Raw genomic sequence first — 23,232 nt, forward strand, 5'->3', positions numbered from 1 at the left:
CTTTGAAGATCAAATCGTGCAATTTTTCAAAGCAGAACTTTTTTTCTACAAATTCATCTTTCTTGTAGCTGCAACTTGAAAATGTTGTTGTCAGTACCCTCATTCCGAAAGCCTAAACAATACACTTTACTTAATAAAGATCCCTTGTCACTTATAGTTTAGTGTTTCCCCCACAAAATAGGATGCCACTAGTCGCCTCTGAATTACAAAAGCAATTAATTTTAAGTACAAATTCATGGGAAATACATAATTTAACGATCTCTTTAAGAGCATTGTCCACCGTAATATTTTAAAACATACCGAACTCCTACAGCAGCCGTATAGATTGCTACGAAAAAAATCAGCGTATTGTTTAAGATTCAAATTGAGAATTATTGGAATCGTTTGAGGCCTTTTTTTTGTCGAAAAAATTGAGACGGTACATATAATTATGTAAAGGACACTTGAGATGTGAAAAATGGAAAATGTCAGAGCTTAATTCGGATTCTTATAAATTCCTTCATTGTAAGCTGCTACAAACTGTTGTCACCAGTTGAAAACGCCTTCAGTTTCGTTTGATACTTCGCCGCTCACACCGGAGTTTACATATTTGTATCACGAATCAAATAGCTTCCACTTTAAATTAGCAGTAGAGACTGTGAAACACTGCAACTGATTGCCCTTTTTGCACTTAACGTCTCAATTAGAATTCGTATAATTGCTCCAATTTTATCGAAATAAAAATGGTTCACTTGATACGGCTATTCTCTGAGCAGTTCGTTTTTAAAACCTCGTAAATGACGACCGGATGAATCTCCATTCGGTTCATGACTCTTTCTGCAGTTTTGAAAGTGAATGGTAATACCGGAGATGGAAAATAAACAGACGATAATACATCCAAAGCCTAAAGCTCTTCATTCAGCATTAAGAAGAATCAAATGTATTTAGCTCAAACATGTGGTGCTTGCTGAGCACTGTGGTTGAAGGATCCTGTTGAGGTTTTCCTAAACTAAAGTCATTCAGACCAAATAGGATTAACTTTCAATGTACCCAGAGTTGTCGATGTTCTCAGAATAAATTTTACGACTTTTTTTAAACATCTCCCAGACCATATACTCTGTCTCGTTTCAACAATCCGAAGACAATATATTTTATAGATACCACATCGCTATGTTCCTTATAACGTAAAGGTTACTTTCGAAAGCCAACACGTAGATTGGCCTATAAGTGAATGACTAATGAGTTAGACCTATTGATTTCGCTATCTTGACCTAATTTGCAAAAAGACGACTATCGAAGGCCTCACTCCGACATTCATCAGTCATCATTTGGCCAACTTAATGCTCATCACGTTGCTCATCATTCATCGTTCACCAAAAATCAGTGTTGACCGCCAAACTTAACTTTCACAACACCCGATTACCATGCTATTTCGCTATTGCAGGTTTTCTTACGCACATTATCCTTGCAACAAACACACATTTTTATTACAGTTTTTCAAGTCATAAATGAAATATTGTAAATAATAGAGTACCCCTCGTTGAAACTTATCCGTGTTGAGAGCAGTTTTCGCTTCGATATCAACATCACTCACTCGTTAAAATACAAGTGAAACGGTTGGCTTGCTCGAGAACTGAACCAAGTGTTTCTGTTCTGCTAACACACTCATCAGTTCCCGCATCTGCTTTTAACAGTTTGCATCAAGATTTCGCACATTAAGTATTTCGGTGTTGCAATATACATTTTGGCAACTGTATCACTTGAGATATATATACACGCCGCTTGCAGTCTGCAATGATCTTGTCAATGAAGCCAGAAGACGCTAAAAGCTCTCTCGTTATAAGACTTGTGTTGAAATGGAGTGATGTTGTCTCATATTGGTGGTGAAACCAGTGAAAAACTTGCACTTTAATTGACTACGCCAGACAGGTTTAAGAATGAGAGCACCAAATGTCATTGTTACGCAGAGAGCTCTATATTTATTCAACACATCCAAAACCAACCAATGAGTAAAAAATTAGCTTACTTACATTTTACAATAGTCTATCAGTTTGCTTTTTCCTCGTGGGAAAACCAACCAAAATCGTAACTCAGCGGGTTGATTTTTGTAATTGATAGACAATGGGGAAAAATGGAGCAACCTCATTTGTGGAAGCAGGTGATTGCAATAGACAAACTAGGGAAGTAATCGACATACTAACGGCAACCCACGAGTGATCTTATATTTCGCCCATCATCCTCTCCCCCCCCCCCTCCTTAAGAGCCTCCCGTTTTACCTATAAGATCGCTTCATTTTCCTCGTGTCCTCTTTCTCCATTTCTTTGTCTATCAATTTCAATGATCGGGCCGTAGGTCACATCACTCACTTGAAAACTATCATATTCTTTCTGATAACTGACCAATAACCGATGATTGAATATGTTGCTTTACAAAATCAGTCTACTTTTATGAGTGCTCCGAGATGAAATCACTCAACTTTCGTGAACAAGACGATCCTTACGTAAAATCAAGGGTGACCTTTAGAGTAATTGCACTTTCTGACGACTTGCTAATCCCGTTATATTGTCTCCCCCGCGACAAGGGAATATTGCGTGTAACCTACTTCAGGAGCAATTCCAGGAATCAATGCGCTCGTGAAATGAATTGTATACTTAACCGCGTTCTTGAACAAAAAAACTAGAACTTGGACTAGAATTTTTATCCCGGTATTTGCGGAATTCCCCCCTCCCTCCCTCCGATCCTGGCCGGAAGCTCGCGTAAGAAATAAAGATGCTGTTCAAACTCTTCAATTAAATTACATTCCGCAAGCATGGCTGAGCTCATTTCGCCGAGACGGAGGTAGACGATTGCGATGTTCGCTCGGTAAACCGCAAAGTTTTTATTAACGTTTAACCTCTAGAAATACAGAGTGATTCAGACCACATAGCCGCCCTCATTTACCGAAGAATGGCAGGTGAAATGAAATATCGATCCGGAACTGCGTTATGATCCATCGGGAAAATTCGCACAGTGGCGTGGCGTGCTTTGCGATACATCGATTTACCTGTCATTTAAACCTATTGAAAAGGATTGACTAACAGGGTGTTCACAACGAACCCTTTGATATTCGATTCTTAACCATAGCTTCAAATGGGAATGTATCGATAATCGATCATTCGGCCTCACCACTTGGTTTGCAGGATTCTCTTCGTTTCCCGCAGGCTCTGAGTGGAATCTGCACGTTTTGACTTGGACTGTGTCAGTTTTGCGATGGAAATAAACTTTCTCTTATTCAACCAGAAATTCATTCTTTGTTCGTTTTAAATATTATCTTGTCAATATTTGTTTCTTTGGCGCTGGGAATTTTCTGAATAAGTAGCAAGATAATGCTGTGAAAATTAGGGTCTAAACTTTAGTGAAGCAAAGAAGGCTTATAACATGTTTTTTTTTTTTTTTGGGGGGGGGGGGAGGGGGTGAAGATTGGATATACAGGTTTCTAGTCCCACCCTGCGGGCCTGAAGAGCACACGAATAAGAAAACCGAACGACAAATATGCTGTAAGCGCACTCATCATCGTTTCATATATCTATGGCCAAAGTGTGAAACCACATATCTGTTTGCGACGTTGCTAACTTAGTGTCATAATTCTTTTTTTCTTCGAAAAAGTAGTAAGCGTAATTTGTTGAAAACGTCCAAGATTTTGCTTCTGTGTTTGTGGAATATTCCCTACAACAACAAACTATTAAGTTGGCTTGTCTCTCTTCAAAAATAAAAATAAATTGGTAGTGTGAATTTTAAAACACTGCAATAGATATACGTGATTTTGCACTTTGGCCATCGACTTAAGAGGTTTTTTTTTTTTTTTTTTACAATTTGTGTTCGCTAAATTTTACCTCTTATGCTACCGACGACTTTTCTGATTTCATCCCGTTTTCAGATGAAGCACTAAGTTCCGGTCTCAGTACCCTGCTGCGCTTAACTTACCGTTGGTCTGGATCACCCTGTGAACAATGTTGAGGACGTGACGTTGGTTTCATAAATATTTGGTCTCGCAATTGATACGCACTTATTTCGTGGATCGGTATACGAGTCTTTATACGTCATTAGACGGGATATGATCAGTCGGGTCGAGAGAGAGTCTGAGCTCTCAAAATTGAATGAGACTCGAAACCGAGGCGGAGGAAAAAAGCAGCTTATCGACGGCAATATTGATACAGTCGCCGTCAGAGTACCTCACTTGCCTTCGTTTACTTTTATTCCGGAGAAAGTTCGCTTCTTTCTACTCTTTTGCACGTGTTTCCGTCGCAGGATTCCGAGATGTATCGATCCCATTGGCGGATCCAGCAACTTGGCAACACCGGATGTCCTTCATTTAAAACAATGGAAAGGTATCGATTCTTTAAGGTGCCAGGTGCTCTGGCAAGAATCGATTATTTAGCATAGGTTTAAATGGAGGAAATCCTCTTTTGCACGTGTTTCCGTCGCAGGATTCCGAGATGTATCGATCCCATCGGCGGATCCAGCAACTTGGCAACACCGGATGTCCTCCATTTAAAACAATGGAAAGGTATCGATTCTTTAAGGGGCCAGGTGCTCCGGCAAGAATCGATTATTTAGCATAGATTTAAATGGAGGAAATCCGGTGTTGCCAAGTTGCTGGATCCGCCTCTGATCGATCCGTTCTCGTCAATCATTGATCTAGTGATGGTGAAATTTGCAAATAAGAAATGAACTGCGTTAAGCAGAACAGAACTAAGTTACATCAGCTATTGCCAAATTTAACTGGCCAATTTAATTTTTTACATGATAATGTTTGTGCGGATTCCTTTGGAAATTTTGAAGAATTTCCTGCGTAAAACGCAGAAAATCCCCCGAACTTTGCACAAATATTCGCACAACCGTTTTTATGTCAAAAATTGAATTTCCTGATTAAATTTGGCAATAGCTGATGTGGCTTGGCTCCGTTCAGCTTAACACGGTCTAATTATGGATTGCAGTGTTCAAAAAAACGAGTGTCTATGACAGAGTGCCTATAGGTTCGGAAAAAGAGAAAAATGCGGAAATATGATGACTGGTCCAAAAGTATCTAGTCCAGAGACGAGTATCTATAAAGGTCGTTTTGGGCCCACCCTACCTAAGTTTCCTCACCCTTGCGATTTTTTGCTCATCGAAGGTCTACATTTTATAGAGTGCATCATGATTTGGTCTTTTTTGGTCTCTTTTTGGGTATAATAGGCCGTATGAACATGATCCTGATAGCCGAAGCAGGCAAAAAATGCGGATATTGCGGCATTCCATCGCAAACCCGCAAATCTGCTTTTTTCACCGGAATCAGCCTTCAAACCTCAATTCAGACTACTAATAGACCCCAAAAAAGACCAGAAAAGACCAAACCATCTCATGTATCTCGTCAAATATATACACGTTCAAAATCAAACCCAAATAAGCCAAGTTCGTGTAACTATGGTGTCGTTGCCTCGACCGGGCTGTGCTGTGTTGCCAATTGTTGGAGGATAGGTTACTTGCCCGGTGGTGGCTACCGCCACTCATGATAGAGTTGACGAAATGTATGGTCGGCTCCAAAACGGCCCTTATCAATATCCCTCCTTTGACTTAAAAATTGAAATAATTCATCACTTGCACTTGCACACACAGATGGACCTTCCTCATTTTTAGGCTTAATAACCTAACCAAACCTTAACTCAAGCTAGTTAATCTAAAACCTAACCTTACACACCTAACCTAACTCACTCACACACCTCATACTCCCTTACATCTCCACTTCACCGCCGAGGTATGCGAATAGCACATGTATAGCTTGATCATTTATATTTCGATGTCTTTGATCGGAAAGGGAACCGACCTCGGGCTCGTGAAACCGATGAAACCTATTATATGGATTACATTTTGCAATAAGGAACCACTAACTCTGGCCCTTTCATAAAAGCACCTTGCTGCTCAGGGAAACCAATAGCATATATGTTGTCTCTAAAATGAGCCAGAAATAATGGTTCCTTATTGCAAAATGTAGTTCATATAATGTTCACCTAGCTATAAGCTCGGTGGACAATAAGGAAGTCTACATGTTAGAGCTCATGAGAGAACGGGCATACTTGGTTTTAGCTTAGTATGGGACGCGGCTCCGCGCGCGGGAATAGAGATTCCGGCTGAATTTAATTAGCAGAAGTGGTTGTGTGGGTGAAGGTGGTGCTTTCAAACAATCTCGGCCCGAAAGATTCCGAATCAGGCTCAAGATTTTACGATTCGAGCGAGGGCTGGGTCAGGCGATCAGACCGTCGCGGGGGTACAAAATATATGTGAGGCACCAACACCATTAGGAACTGCAAAATCTGACTCATCCTTAAAAATGCTTTTGCACATAAGGAAAGTAATGGCGCATACGCTGTTTCTAAAGTGAGCTAAAAATTTTAGTTCAAAATGTGGTCCAATTATTGTTGGTGCGCCAAAATTTCTTGCATTACGTATTTATTTGTTTTTTTTTTTTACAAATTCCTTTAAGTTGAGTGCAGAAGTGATGAGATGGATATTCAGCTTTTGAGCAATGCATTTTGGGTACGATTGATTTATTTCAAATTTTAACCTCTAGATGGATAATTTCGGAAACATCGATGTTTCCGACTCTAAAGCAATCATTGAAGCATGTACGTGCTACAAATCATCTTCCAAAGTATTCAAACAAAGTCTAAGGTACTTTCTCCATTTTGTAATCGATTTCAGTGTATCGATATCGATGAATACAGTTTCGGAAACGGTACTTTTGACTTTGTTGTAAGACTTGGAATGATGATTTTGGGCACGATCATTCCTGGACGATCAGCGCCATGGACAGAAACGTGCGCGATGCCCGCCAAATGTTGGGTCAGCCTTAAGATACAACTATTCGTGCTTGATGGATGTCCGTGTTGCATATGCACTCATTTGAAGGCGCTTCAGCTTTGCCTGGCCTCACAAGACAGCTGTCAGAGCAATCCTCTGCATTCTTCCCTGGTTGCGTGTTGCTTACGCAAAAAACAAATTTTAAGGCTTGAAATTGGCACAAAAAACACCATTTTACTCAAGAAGTCCAGTACTTTGGCAAAATAAAGTCTTACACTACTGTTAACGTCAATTTATGTTACTGTCAATTTATTTTTCAAATCATTAAACTAAGACATTAGAGGCACTCTATCTAACATTAGGATTTCCACACTACATAAAAACTTTCGATGTAACCGGTTCGCTCAACTCTTTTCTGTCACGACCAATTCCCCGAAAGGGGGTGCCTAATATATTAAGTATATCAAAGTTTCACAATGTTTTCTTGAAAGCTCTAGGATGAGACAGTATTACATTATATTGCAGTAACTCAACAACCAACTGAGCTCAAATTAAATGTAAAAACCATAAGATCAAAAATTAACACACTTATGTAAACCATTAAATAAATCTAGTTGAATCTTTAACTAACCGATACGTTTTAGAGAGCTAAGTCATGGAGTCTGTTCGGACAATTTTACCACTAATTATTTTAATTTTCTTAGCTTCTTTACCTATTCAAATTTTGTATTTAATAAACGAGATAAAGGTGAAATATCAGAGGGTGCGGCGTACAATTAAGGGTGGGCGCGGGTGTGTATTTGTGTGTAGGCGCTTTATGAGAGTGTTTATCTTGTAAAGGCCGGGGCGGACAATGTGCCCGCTCACTCATGGCAATCGTGCGTGAAATGTCGACGCGAGAAAGCGTCGTCCCCTCGGCTCATTCGTCCTCCTTTTCCCCGTAACGTCGCTCGCTGGCGTAACGGCGTAACTCAATCTTCACCTGAGCCCTGTTTTCCGTATGAATCCTTCCTTGCTGGGGCTCATCCGGAAATTGCGATACTCCTTTATTTCAGAGGGCCGAGATAATTCGGTTAATACTTGATCGCCACCGCGGATTCGGCCGGAACAGCCGCCGCGTTGCGTTTTGTTCCGCCGCTTTATTTGCGCTTTAAGCGCACATAATGCGCGTATTTAATCGCACGCGTTCAGAGGCATTATATGGAGGTATTTATAGTAAAAGGAACTATATCACACGCAATCCCTATGCACATAGTTCCTTTTAGCATAAATACGTTCATATCGACTCTGAAGCTGCCAAAACACGCGTCTTGATTGCGCTATTTTTGAATCTCTGCTCTTGTTTAATTTTTTAAAAGGAGCCCGAACAAACGTTATGGCTTAATATTCGTAGATCATTCTTCATCTCGAGAAAAAGAATCGCCGAAACTTTCAACAATTTCGAAAACGTCGAATATTTTTTTTATTAAGAAAATGAAATATGACAAGAAGTCTGCAACGCCGCATACTGAGATACGCGTTTCTGCAGTTTCATCGTCGATATTTGGACTTCATTTTGCAATTAAGGGTGCATTTTTCACTTGGCAGGATCGCTATCAGTGGCGATTGGGTGTCGCAGAGCGCACAGGAGCGCTATAAAGGCGACTTGTTAGTTAGTTACTTTGCAATTAACTACAATTTCTGGCTTGTCTATAAAAACACTCACGGACATAGGGAAACTGATGGTACACGCTGTTTCTGATTTGAGCAGTTCGGAACTACAATTTTTAGGTCATCCACAAAAGCACCTATCCGTGGAAGGAAACTGAAGGCACGTACGTCGTTGGTAGAATTAGCATGACTTTGTAGTTCTCCATTGCAAAATGTAGTTCAAATGTATAGTCTAGTGAGACATGAGTTAAATTCGGAGGTCCTCGGTGTAAAACTTAGATCATTTTGCCTGTATTCAAATGAGTTTGCTGGAACCCAAAGATACAAATCAGAAAGTTTTGTGTTAAATTCACACAATTAGCGTAGCCCGTACCCCGCAATTTCAAATTCTTTACTTTTTCCGTTGTCAGTCGTCGATTGAGATGAGTAGTGCTCAACATATTGTTGCTGCTACTGCAACTAAAAACTAATCAATGTAATCTAATTGCTTCATATTCAAGCCTTTTAAGTTGCCCAGTCAGGCTTTGAAGGCAAATTAGCAACAATGAACCAACTTTAGTGTCATTTGGGCCACATTTTGCATTTGGAACCACAATTTCTGGCTCAGATCAAAAACAACGTATGTACTACAACTTTTTCTATGCACTTACGTGTTTTCACGGGTGAGCCATAAATTGTAGTTTCTAATTGCTAAATGTAGTCAATTTATAAACTGGACGACGGGTATTCATAATCGTCTCTAATTACTCTTTATGCGAGACAAAGGCGCAAAATCCGATAAAACGAGTGGCGCTTAGGCGCCAGAAAAATGCGTAACTTTAATTTTTATTTTATCTTATTTGTTTTAATTACACGCTGCGCTGCACCGCGAGCTCCCTCTAGGCAGGCACGCGGAGCGTGCAAACAACAACCCGCGAGTAAACTAAACAATCGATGCGTCCAAATCTTTGCTTTTCATCGAGTAAAAAGCTTGCAAATAAAATAAAATTGTTTTAAAAATTGATTCTGAAAGCTGAAATACTTTCAGCCCTGTGATTATTTGTCCACCGTTCAACGATTTAATTACCAGCATCGATAGGTAACTGAGGGCTCAGAAATGCAGCCTTTTTTCACTTGATAGGTGAGTTGTGTGCGTGAGTTGTGAGAGTGTGTGTGTGTGATCGCCGAGCCGATCGAATGCAATCCCATCTGCAAACATTTAATCTGATTATATTGAATCTGTCAGTCGTAAAAAAGAAAAATGATACATCGGAAGAAATTCTCGTGTCTTGTACCTGATGCTACCTTACCCTTCGGATTTTTTTTTTCCTTTTAGGAAAGAATAGGAAATTCGATTTTGATGACCAATATATACGGTTGAGTTGCAAATTTTGCACTTAATCTCGCCATGTACGAAAAAATCAAAAGAGTATTAAAAAATCAACAGAGTGCAACACGAGACGCCAAGCGACTTTTGAGAGCAACTAATTATCTTTTAAAAATGAAAATGTTACGGATGAAGAGATTAGGTGACGATTTTGGAAGAAAATCAATATTTTCTTTTTCACTAAATTTAGATATTACTCAGTTCGGAAAAAAATATCCGAGAACTCGCAGGAACCATTCGTAGAGATGTAAACTTCATGAGTATTGAGTTCGCGATTAAGTGCAAGTCTCCCGGATACAAATATTCTTGCGCGAGGGATATCCTCGTTGCGGGTCCAAAAATTGAAGGCACACTCATCTTCTTCACCCTAACAGCATAATACTGCCGTGCTTTGGAAGAACGCCGTATGAACATTCGAGAGTTGCCAAACTTCCTTCGATAAAATGTTCAGTTTTCAGGAAAGTTTTGAATATTTTCCCTTAACATTTTCAGGACTTTTCGGAGGAATTGACAGCAAAATTATCTGCAAAATTTGAGGAAAAATGTTCTTAAGTTTACCAAGAAATTCGTATTTTATCAAAGGAAATTTGGCAACGCCTGAAGGTTCTTACGGCGTTCTTCCTTAATTAGTACGGCAGAATAGACAGCGTCAATTTTGTTTTGAAATAAGAAATTTGGCAACGTATCAACACGCATACGGCGTTTTTGCCGAGCACGTGAGAGAAGCACTCTGTCACAGGCTCGCCACCGCTAACGTGTCAATTACAGCCACGGGATGCCATAACTCACATTGTCACACTCGAAGATGATGCGGAAGGGAAAGAAACACCGCCTTTTCAAAGATATCGCTCGTCGTTCATCCCCCCCCCCTTCCCCGACTTACAGCCCACCGACACCCTCTCCTCCCCCCCACAATTATACTCAAGTTCTAACAGCCACATTCGTGAGTGTCTATCGGGACCCTGGCCCCGGTTGAATTAATTGGGACGATCCATCAGGCATCAAATCTCTCACCAATTGTCACCAACTACTCGTTTTTTTCTCTTTTTTTTCTTTTTCACGTAGACACGTGTCCCGTGTCTTATTCATTTTCCTCGGCGATTTTTCCAAGCGACACAGGATTTCCTACTTTGGAATTGGACTGCATTTTGCAATTTGGAACCATAAATTCTGGCCCGGTTTAAAAACAACGTATGTGCCATTAGTTTCCTCATGCACATAAGTGTTTTCCAGAAGAGCCAGAATTTATAGTTCCAAATTGCAAAATGCAGTCCAATTATAATTTGCAATAGACATACATGCGCGCAATGCATAACATATGTACCATCAATTTCCCTATTTAGATGGGTGCTTTTGTAGATGAGCAGAAATATTATCCTTACAGACGAATTAGACTGCGTTTTGCAACCAGACATTACAATTTCTGGCTCATATGTAAAAACACGTACGTGCATAGTGAAACTAATAGCACATACGTTGTCTCTAACGTGAGCCAGAAAATTTTAGTTCCTCATTGCTGAATGCGGTCCAATTTAGTGGCTACGTCACAGTTTTATTTCGCTTGCAGTTCCGATGTTTCAACTATTTGCGAAATTCACACGAACTCCGTGGTTTAGAAAATTTTTAACCCAGCTTCCATTATTACTCAGTTCGATTTGTAAACAGCGGCACTCGTATCATTTTGTGAAGACCTTAGAAGAGACTAATATCATGCACAAGATAGCCCCCTGCTAACTTTCGAATCATCAAAAAAAATTCGAGTTAAAATATGTATACCGGGAATTGTGCAAATGAATTTTCTAACCTTCACATTCGATTGCTTGCGTTACACCTGTATGAGGCATCTTCTGTGTAGAATGTTGAGCAAGAGCCATACGAAATCAGCATTGCCATTTGGATTTAAAACTCATTGATGCCTCCTAAATGGGTCAGTTATGCGCTAGTCATAGAATCGTGTTTTGATAGTTTAAGCATGTGGATTAGCAGCAATTAATTAAGATCCGTCCGAACGCCAAATTCGCACGTCCAGTGTTAATGCAGACGTCACTCATCGAAAAACGGCTTATGACGTTACCCACCGCGGTAGTGCAAGCCTTGCTTTCTTCCACCTTAATTTCATCCGTGTTTTGCATTGAGCAACCAGCGCAAATGTGTTTATCACAATCGATAAAACCAAGGTGGGAGAAACCATGGTATACGCACCACTTCGGCGGATGACGTCCTACGCCGTGTTTCTTGATGAGCGATATCTTTGTTACTATTAATTTGACGTAGAAATTTGCCGTTTGGACGGATTTCATGATTTTCTCTTAGTCTTCAAGCTTTATCCATCCAAACGATTCTTTGACTAGCACAACTGACCTATAGACGCATTTAGTTTGACGTCACATTGCGATATAATCTCAATATCTCGAAAGTTTCGAACATAGAGGAATCTGCGGGATATAGGCTGGAGGGTGGGGGGATTCGCTTGATGGCTATGTATGATGTTGCGAGCTTATTTTACAATCAATTCTTGTGAATGTGATCTCAAACGTTTTGGTAAATGACGCTTTCATAATTTTAAAGTCCCATGGATTAATTGTTTGGTACACTGGAAAAAAAACACATTGGATCTAGAGTCCAGACTCTTGAAAACATTGACAAGAAAAAATACTCTTGATTCAATCAGATTTAAGCTTAAATCAAAAGGAAATCCGCTTTAATTAAGAGGCTTGGTTCTTGACTTAAGCTTAAATCTGATTGAATCGAGAGTATTTTTTCTTGTCGATGTTTTTAAGAGTCTATGGACTCTAGATCCAATGTGTTTTTTTTCCAGTGTACCAGGCTGGTTTTAGCATTCTTCCATCAATTGTTCATTTTGGAGGCTATATTTGTTTGCTGGGGCACGTTTCGACTAGCTTTCGAGTTATCGAGACGACAGTGCCGTTCCATGACGTCACCATTAAATGCGTCTATCGAAGAACATCCAACAGATTTTCCATCCCCGTGAAATAGATTTGACAGCAAGGAGCTAACGGATTTTAGGAAATCGATGAGCTACAACGATAAAAATGAGAATTTCAAAAGGGAAACGTCACGGATCGAATAAGGAAACTGCCTCCTTTAAAAACCTCGGAAAACCACCTTTAAATTAACTTGGGAAAAAAAGGGAGAAAAAAAACTGTAGTACAATTAACGCACCCTTCTTGGTGTTCCTCCGGTGGTTACAAGCTGATGACTTTTTCAGAAAAAGTATATTGGAGTACTTTTCCCTGTTTCTATGTCAGGCAGAGTTTCACACCTGATCTTAGCTGCGAAACTAGCGTCTTAAGAAGGTAATCCTTTAATTGCCGGGTCGCGTCAAAGTTTCCGAGCAAACCCCATTAATGTCCCGGCTCGGCTTCCTTGAACTTTCGCGCTGCTCTCTTGAGGGGCCCAACTTTTAGGAAAATGTGACGAGTTCCTTATAACTTCAAGTTGCAAAAAAGCCTCCAGGAAAGTGAAGAGACTACCAGAAAAAAAGCTTTATTATGCGTGCGCCTCTTGCCAATGGGTCTCTTGCACACTAAAGATACAGCAAACTATGTAGAGTAGTTCCTGGTAAAATCGAAGGAAAATTACTTTGAGTTCATCAGACATCTATATAAACCTGGCTTTTGATATAAAACGCATAATTCTCTTCACTTTAGTCCTAAAGCCCTTTGCTTTGGCAATTGAACTAAGAAAATCTCCATTACTGCGGGGCAGCACTAACAAAGTTTTTGCAAATAAAAAATTCTACCGTTGGTGAATTGTTTTCATTACGTTTGAAGAAACTTTTTAACCTGTTTTAGTCAATTTTTATTTCTCAGTGATTATTTGTAGCCTTGGAATCGTAAAACAGTTCAATGTGCCATTTTTCCTCTCAAAACACGAGTCCTTTTACTTTTTAGATTTGATCCAAAAGATAAAAAAGTGTGATTTTCTTCAGCATTACACACCGCACAGGATCACACAAATTGTATCCGTAAATATCTATTTTTAGAATTTAAAAAAAGAAAAAGAAAAAAAAATCAAGGCCTCTACTATTATTTTAAAATAATGACCCTACGAAAGAAGGATGAAAGCCACTGAACAAATGCATTTCAAAAACCGGTCAAATAGACCCCTAGATGACGCTCTAGCTGTACCAAAAATCGTTCGACAGAAGAGAGTTAATGGTGAATGGTTGGTTAGTAGATACGTTTATTTGGTGCTTTTAACATTTGAGCCATTAACACCTTAGAGGAGAGATCAAAATAGTGTAGTACAAAATTTAATAATTTAAAAAGTAGGGGTCATAGAAGGGTAGTACACAAAATTAAAATATAGGACAAGGAAAGAATACATTAAATTTGGAGATTAATTCGTTTGAAAAAGAGAGGGATTTTATGAAAACATTTGGGGAGATCAGAAAGAGGAGGGCAAATTTTAATGCCTTGTAACGTCCATGTAAGTATGCGTGTCTGTGAGAGTGTGTGTAGGGAGACATTTGGGTCAGCGTTACCGAACGTAACAGTGAGGGATGAAAGGGGTGTTAAAAAACTGCAAATGAAGCGTTACGTGATTTAGGAATGACTCCTAAACGATCATAAAACGGCTCTTGAACACTTGACAAAAGGCAAAGCTATCAGTTCGAAACTATTTAATTGGAAGACAATATTGCGCTCGGATCTCTTGAGTCAACACGTAGACCATCAATGGGCACAAATGAATTCAACGGAACGGGCAGTGAATTCAAATTTCCAACTGTGGTCAATCAATTGACTGAAAGTTGAGTGCGGAAAGCGCGTCAAACTTTCTCCGTCTCCCTTTGTCGATTCACGGGCTCAAAGAAGCTTTGTATCGAGTAGTCAAAACGAAACCCCCCGTTCGAGTTAACCGAAGTTGCGAGATCAAAATTCGCAAAATGCAAAGTAAAAAAAGCGTCGGATCATTAAGACGAAATTTAGAAAAACGGAACCTCAATTTTCTTTTCTTTGTTGTGTTTCGTGTCTCGTTTCGTGTCGTTCTTATGGGAAACAATCAATGATTCATCTTCATCCTGGCGGCTCGATTGTTGATTCGTTGTCGAGTGAACTTTATCGATGAATCCCTAACTCGGCCATGCTTTTTATTGATCAAGGTCATTCGCTAACGATTCAACCATCCAACCCCTAGTTGGTGTTAGTGCGGGTTGATGAAACTGTCCGCATAGGAATTGCTGTGACTTTATGTAATCCTGCACGAGGAAAAATTTTCTGTTGCACTGGAAAAAAAAAAAAACACATCGGATCTAGAGTCCAGACTCTTAAAAACATCGACAAGAAAAAGTACTCTTGATTCAATCAGAATCTAGCTTGAATCAAGAACCAAGCCTCTCTATTGGAGCGAATTTCTTTTTGATTTAAGCAAAAATCTGATTGAATCAAGAGTATTTTTTCTTGTCAATGTTTTCAAGAGTCTGTACTGAAGATCCAATGTGTTTTTTTCCAGTGTGGAGCAATAGATTTCCTAGAAATTCTAACTAATAACTCCCTGACGAGAATTCTCTTCGACTCAACAGGATGATAATGATCCGCGCAGAAACTATTCGAACGTCGGGGACGTTATGTTGCCTTCCCTCAGTTTTGAAGGGAAACTAAAGACCTAACTACACCAACTTGGTTTACACTGCGCCGAGATGGGTAAAATACGCTCGTCAGTCACCTAATTTTTGGCGGTTGCATTTCACTGATTAATTTACATAATTGTTTAGTGACAAAATATTGTATTGTTAATAACACTGATGAGTGAGCATTTATTAGGCAAAATTTGACGTATTTCTGTCAAACGGAACTAAGCGCCATAGGGGGAGGAAGGTAGAGGGGGGGGGGGGGGGGGGCTCAGATTGGCGGCGGAACCGGGCGTCGTCGGGTTCATTCCGTCCTATACTCGCAATGGTTTTCCATGGCGCTCAGTTCCGTTGGACAGAATGCGCTATCCGGCATTCTAATTTCCTCAAAAGGAACTCAAATTGGCGCTTAGTTCCGTTTAACAGAAATACGTCCAATTGAGGCAAAGTATATGAGTATTGAACCTTCCAGAGAGATCTCATTCCCATAAAACTTAGATCATTTTGCAATTTGAAGGGAATGAAATTACTTTGGAGTGTATTGTAATTTTGATTGTTGTAGAGAAAGGATGTCTAATTGGGTGTTTTGCGTGTGTTTCAGTGGGTGATGGAAGCGGTCTCAGTCAAGATGATGGGAGGATGAAGAGACTGTACCTGCTTTTGCTGTTGTGCACTATGACGGTGGTTGCTCTGCCTGCAGCGTCGGATTGGTCGGACTGCCCGAGCGCGTGCCGCTGTGTCTGGGTCTACGGCAAGAAGTCGGTCCTCTGTCCGGACGCCGGCTTCACGACTGTCCCCTCCGTCCTCCACGCGGAGACCCAAGTCCTGAACCTGAGCGGCAATGCCATCCCGTACCTGGCCAAGGACGCCTTCATCAGCGTCGGCCTGCTCAACCTCCAGAAGATCTTCCTCAAAGCCGCCGGCGTCCGCGAGGTCCACCGCGACGCCTTCAAGGACCTCAAGATCCTCGTCGAGGTGGACCTCTCCGACAACGCCATCTCCACCCTCCACCGGGACACCTTCACCGGCAACGAGCGCCTCCGGGTCCTCTGCCTCAGCGGCAACCCCATCTCCGAGCTCCGTCCCGCCCAGTTCCCGCCCCTCCCCCACCTCAAGCACCTCGAGCTCCACAACTGCCGCCTCGCCTCCGTGCACAGGGACGCCCTCCGCCACGTCACCAACCTGGAATACCTGAACCTCAGCGGGAACCGCCTCGAGACCATCTCCGAGACCGTCTTCCGCAACACCTCCAACCTGAAAACCTTGCATTTATACAGCAATAGGTGGCGCTGCGACTGCCACCTGGCGAGCTTCAGGACGTGGCTCCTGGCGTCCAAGCTCTACTCGCGCTCGCTCCAGTGCTGGGAGCCGACCGAGCTGCTCGGCAAGAACTGGGAGGAGGTCAACGTCGTGGAGTTCGCTTGCGCCCCGCGGGTGAGCGTCGAGGAGAAGCGAGAGCAGAAAGAGATCGGCGGCAACGTCACGTTCCACTGCGAGGTCCTCGGCGATCCGGAACCCACAGTCAGGTGGCTCCAGAACGGCAAGGATGCCGCCAACCTCAGCGAAAGCCACGAGCAGGTCCTCCTCCTGGAGCAAGAAAGCATCGACCAGGAGGACCAGGATCAAACGAAGAAGCGGACGTCTTTAACAGTGCTCAATATCTCGGAGTCGCACGCCGGCGAGTACACGTGCGTGGCGGTGAACCTCCGCGGCTCGGCCAACGACAGCGGCTCCCTGATCCTCCCCGAGAAGGCCGACGGGATCACCTACTCGCGGACCGAGTCCTGGTACTTCCACATCGTCTGCGCCGTCGTCTCCGTCGTCTCCGTCCTGGTCGTGGCCGCCAGCACCTGCTGCTACTGCCACCTGCGACGCCGCGGCGAGTCCCGGCGGCACCGGCGGAAAGCCAAGCTCATGAGCTCGATGAGCTTCAACGACCAGGAGAAGAAGCTCCTGGACGTGAGCATCGCGACGTCGACGGACCGGCAGACCGGGAGCCTGGACGGGATCAGCTCCCACGCGGACATGGAGATGCTGGAGCAGTCGATGCAGTCGATCCCGTTGGAGCCGCCCGTTCACATCACCATCGAGTCGCACCCGCCGACGGACCCCAACGCGGCGCTCGTCTACCCGCCGCCCCCGGAGTTCTCCACCTCCATCCTGCCGGCCGGGGCCTTCGGGAACATCTTCATCTCGGTCTCCGTCAACCAGGAGCCGCACAGCCCGTGTCCCTCGGACATCACCAAGTACCCTGACCTCTTGGACATCAACCCCAGTAAGTCCACCGTGAGCGTCGGCACGGGGCCCAATACCCCGTTGACGCAGTTCTACACGACGCTACCGCGGCGGCCCCGCTTGAAGCCCGGGCCCCCGCCGCCGGGGATTCTCCGCTCAGGGCATCCGCGGCTGACCTACGACAACATGGGGCCCCGGGTCACCGCCGACGGTAGCTCCACGCTGTCTCTTCCTGATTCGGCCTCGCAAGAGGACCTCAGCTCTTCCATCCCTACCCCTCCTCCTCCCCCGCCCTCACTACCTCCAACCCTCTGCTCGTCGATGACCGTCGAGTATGTCGCTTTATAGCTGCCTCCGCCTCACGACTTTTCCATGTAGGGTTACATGATCAGCCGTCGGTACGGGAAACTTCCATCGGTGGATTCAAGTTGGGTTTCATGCCTCCTTTTATACCTGAATTTTCCTTCTCATAAATTGGTATCCGTTTTATTCTTGATAGTTTTTCGATTTTTTTATTGATGGATTAATCGAATCTTCGGAGCATTGATAATTCATTAATCGATTAATAATCCAATCGAATCAAAATCAATCGATTATTCAATTTAAAAGTGTGTAAATTTTCAAAATAACAACCTGTACAACGGGATACCCGCCAGGGTTCCAAGGTGTAAATCAGCAGGTGCACTGGATTTGAGAAGAAAAAATCATAGGTGCTGAACATTTTTCACGATACTGTAGCAAATTAATGGGATTGAAAGACATTTGATTAATTAATTGACTAATCGCCAACCGAAAAACTCAAATTCTTAATTCCTCCTTGTCGGAATAAAAGAGTTTTTACTAAAATTGCTTCGGCACCAGTTGATTTTGCGTCAGACTCAACAAACTGTTGAGGGATAAGTGTTGAGGAAAAACACGTAAGTTCTTGAAATAACTTGTATTGAAAAACGTATTCAGAGAGATCACAATTTCACAACACCTTCTCATATTTTTCCCTCATATTTTAAAATTTTCATTTAACTCTCACTAGTCTCATTTGGGATGGCTGGATTCAGTCCACTTTTCAACTTTTAGTCTTTATCCTCCAGGGTGTTGACACTCCCTCACTTCGCAATTCAAATTTTTTCGAAAATCAGCTTCTAAATTTTTTTCAAAATCCATTTCCATTTCACGGTGAGGAAAGAACGTATACTTTTTGTTTCATGTCAAATCGTCACGCATTTACTGTCAAAGACGCACACAAGGGCAGCATAAAATCATGTACAAGTCTTTGTTTATTACTCATAATTTTTTCCTCGCTTGATTTGATTTGATAAAGACCTTCTCTGTATTTTTAATTTGAAATATCACCCGCCGATTTTTATATTATTGTGAGCTCACTGAGCCCCTAAGTTTTCATTTTTTTTTTGTCACAGTCCATTTAGTGTTCTACCAGTCCGATTTCCATAACTTTTGCGGCCATCGGCAGGTGATAGTTCCTAGGTGGGTCTGCTCTATTCAGGTTTTGCAGATATGACTGAGCCATGGTTTCTTATATCAAGTGATAACATTGTGAATTTTACCATTGAAACCTTGAAAATGTTAATTTTTGTCACATACTGTTATAAAGATCCTTGTGACCGATTTACATGATTTTCGCGGCTATTTTCTGTATGTTTAGCACTAATGACATAAAATAGGGACATAAGCATTTGTTAATTCAGATTTTCTTATTAGATTTCCTCATTCTGCATGTTTAAATGGATCATAAAATCTGCAATTTTGAAATGAAAATGGTCCGCTACTATTTCTAACCGGAAATTTTAAAGAAAATTGTTTTTAATGTAATTTGTAAAATAAAACGGTTTATAGTAAAGAATAAGAAAACATCCATTTTACAAATGAAATCGTATCCTACGAGGCTAAATGTTAGCGCAAAACAGAAGGAAAAGAGAAAATGCGGTTTTCATGTTTACGCTCACTCCTGGAAGTTGTCAGTTGTCAACATCCGTGAAATTATTTAACAAAGCCTAAATTATGTTTATATCTTCTGTGAGATGAGCACTTCATAGTTATGAGAGGTGGAAACTTTTACCACGAAATCTCAAATACTGCGTTCTCAACAATTTCAGTTGCCTCAGCTCGGCACCTTGCTGTGAAAATGTCGCATGATTACCGAATGCCGATCTTTGGAGGATCATTTGGACTTTTTTGTACCGATGACCGAAGAGAACTTCGAATGATAATCGAGTATAGTTGGAGGACGAGTTAAGAAAAACAGTTATACTTACCTACTTTGCGATGCTTTAAAATCTCATCTACTTTTTTAATTTTTTGGTAGAGAACCGACAACACCGTAAAGGGACCGTTCATTTGGGTTAGAAAAATTTTAACTGTTTCCAAGTCAGGATGTCAGTGGACTTCCCTCCAAAAATTCAAATAGAAGATTAGATTTTGAAACAAGCAATGAAGATGTGGCTGTTTTGTTTAACTCAATCTATTTCTACTTGAGAAATTGTTGTATGATCCTAGAGTATCTTGGCAGGTCTCTGATGATCTTTGATGATGATTAATTCTCACTAGTATGGACAATTATTGTAGTCATAAAAATACGCTTGAAAAATTTCAGTATTACCCGAACTTTTTACACTCAAAGGACACCTGAACCCTCTGTTCCCTGTATACCGGAGAATTACTTGCGTTTAGTAATTCGGCAGCGTGAAGTGAACGAAAAATTTCTACTTTCTAGTATTAGGCTGGTGGAGTTTTGTTTTTATACGATTTTGGCTCACCATGATATGTAGATACAGTAAACAAATGTAGATAACTGTAAACGTGGGGCTTTTTTCTCTTAACTTTGCTCGCGGTTCTAAGTCTCAAAAACGGGATATGTGAGAGGATTTTAAACGCAACAGATTTATTCCCATATATCAGGGTTAGAACACTTGTGAAACATTGCATTTTTTTCTATTTTGGTTTCCCTCGAACTGCTGAGTTTTTCCAGTGTCCTAGAAGTGGTGGCGGCATTTTTATACCGGCTTCTTGTATGATAATAGTGTTACCGAAGCGTACATTTTGACTTATGCACTGACTGGTTTTGAATGATTCAGAAACCAATATCAACCAGACTCTCTATCTCTTTTTCTACTTCTTTTACAAAAAAAACCCAGAAATCTGTTGTTTCCTATCTTTCCACCAAATTCCCGTAAGACATCTTATTTATACTGTGTAATTATTTTTTTACAAGTCATTAACTGCGTAATGCATTGTAAAATCTTTGATCATTTATTTTGTTCGTTTAAGTAACGCCTTATAACTTTAGTTTAAAAGAATATCGTTTTACATGATAGAATAATACCCAAGATTTTTTTATGTAAATAAAAATAACTCAATCTGTAAACCTCGAAGTTAAATGTCTTCTTTTTTCACCTCTCTAACTCCAATTATTTATAATGGTAGCCATCACCATGAAAGAATACCTACTTACTGATCGTTGAGCGTTTGGCAGACTCTAATCTCAGCAATGCCGTTTACGGAATTAAGTAATAAATTGAAGATGCTCTCTTGAATTTTTCTCTCACAAAATAGGAAAAAATTCCCAAGACCATACGTGTATAAAAACAATTAACCAAAGAAATTTTTTAACAGAAGAAAACGAATGCCGATCACAGAATGTGAACGCAAGAATGTTTTACACCGTCAGTCTACACCAGGAAAAATAGTCTTCATTATATGTTGATACCATACCAAGACATTAATGTCAGAAAATTTGCATATTTAATTAAACTGTATCATTCAATAAGGAACTACCATTTCCGGCTCATATACAAAAGCATTAATCTGTTAGGTAATCAAATGGCACCCATGTTGCTTCCAAAATGAGCCTGAAATATTAGTCGCTCTTTGAAAAATTTGGACGAATTAATGTGTTCATTTTCACATTTTAATAAGCAACAAAACGTCGGCAAAATGCTATTTTTTCCCCAAGTGACCCTAAATTCGTCGTCTCCCGCACGAAGGAACGTAACTCCAATCCAAGGTTGCCAAATTGACTCCAACAATTAATTTATTTTACAAAAATGTAAGTGTGCAATTTATATCCAAATTTGTCTGATTTTTGCATGAAATCGGAAGAAAAATCAGTGAAATTTTCAGTTAGAAATGCCCAATACTTTTCTTGTTGAAATGCAATTTACGAAAGGAAATTTGGCAACATTGAAATGTAGTTACGTTCTTTCGTGCGGAAAACGACGAATTGTCCCACACATACGCATGATCTCCGAGGCTTAAAGTGAAACGATTTTGCCCGTTTTGGCTACAGTGCGAAACCACGTATTTCTATTTGTGACGTCGCAGACTTACTGACATACTTGAGATTTTTTCTTTGAAAACAGGTGAACGTAACTTCTGGAACGAATCCTTTATTTTTGTCCTCTCTGTTAGTAAAATACTCTCTATAAATTTCAAGCTATTAAGTTGACTTGTTTCGCTTTAAAACAAAAAATAAAAAGGAGCGGAAATTACGAAACATCACAATAGAGGTACGAGGTTTCGCATTTTGGCCATCAATTTGGTTTGCCTAGGCGCCGGTCAACTTTGAACGTCTCCATCAACAAGTTTAATAAACAGGACCGCTGAGGAAAACGACGCGTAGTTAAAGTTTGAAAGGAGCACGAGGAAAGTTTCTAATCCCAACTTTAGCGTGATGGGATGCCCTATAGTTTTATTTCCCGGGCATTTGATTTCCTTTATCCTCTTGCCTTGTTGTTAAGACTTTAATTACCTACGTCACTGTGCAAGATGAGGGAATACATAATACATGGGATACGTAATCTATTTGATACATGAATGATTTGTCCCTGTGTGAGTCACTCTGAATGTAATACTTAGTAAAATGTAACAGAGCCTTTGAAAATGGGTCTTCAGACCAGGGGATAACGACATAGCTAATTAAACAGTCAAGAGGAGCTAACTCTACAGAATCGGCGCAAAGCGCACCTAGGAATTCCAAAAATTCAACAATTCAGAGGTTGATAACGAAAAGCCAGGGATAAGTACGAGCTACATTTCCATGTTTTTTTTCTTGAGATTCAAGTTAAAAAATGACTCATTAACATTAAGTTCAGAAATCAACTCATAAATAAGAATTTAAAATTAAAATTAGTTAAATGTTAAGAATATCGACGGTGCAACTACCAAACTACGTATCTCGTTTGCAGTGTTTAAAAATCTACGCTCACATTTTAATTTTTTGAAGTAGACCAAATCAATATCATTCCTTGAAATTTTCACGGAATTTTCTCCGCACAAAGAGGAAAAATCACAGAAATTTTCAAGACTGGATGTTAAGTAGTTTTTCATTTAAAAAATAAAGTATGACAGGAAGTCTGCGACGTCGCAAACCGAGATACGAGGTTTGGTAGTTTCACCGTCGATATAAATGACGTTATTTGTATCAAGGCCGATTTAACGCTCAGGAGCCCGGCCCAGGTCGGGCCTACCTCTAAAATTTAAGGGCCCAAGCCACCTTGAATTCCAGGCTTAGGGGCTCACCAAATCTGTCTTTTGGACTCCAGGCCCCCCTCAATGATCTGGAATAAAAAAAAATATCGCC

General features: G+C 40.9%; 1 protein-coding gene across 1 annotated transcript; it reads left to right on the forward strand.

The window, feature by feature from the left end:
• Positions 1-16,005: 16,005 nt before the first annotated feature.
• LOC109039484 (uncharacterized) lies at positions 16,006-19,964 on the forward strand. The gene has a single exon (XM_019054974.2). The coding sequence runs from the start codon at positions 16,044-16,046 to the stop codon at positions 17,985-17,987; it is 1,944 nt and encodes a 647-aa protein (XP_018910519.2). The 5' UTR covers positions 16,006-16,043; the 3' UTR covers positions 17,988-19,964.
• Positions 19,965-23,232: the final 3,268 nt, after the last annotated feature.

Source organism: Bemisia tabaci, chromosome 2 (assembly GCF_918797505.1).
Source record: "Bemisia tabaci chromosome 2, PGI_BMITA_v3".
Lineage (NCBI taxonomy): Eukaryota > Metazoa > Arthropoda > Insecta > Hemiptera > Aleyrodidae > Bemisia > Bemisia tabaci.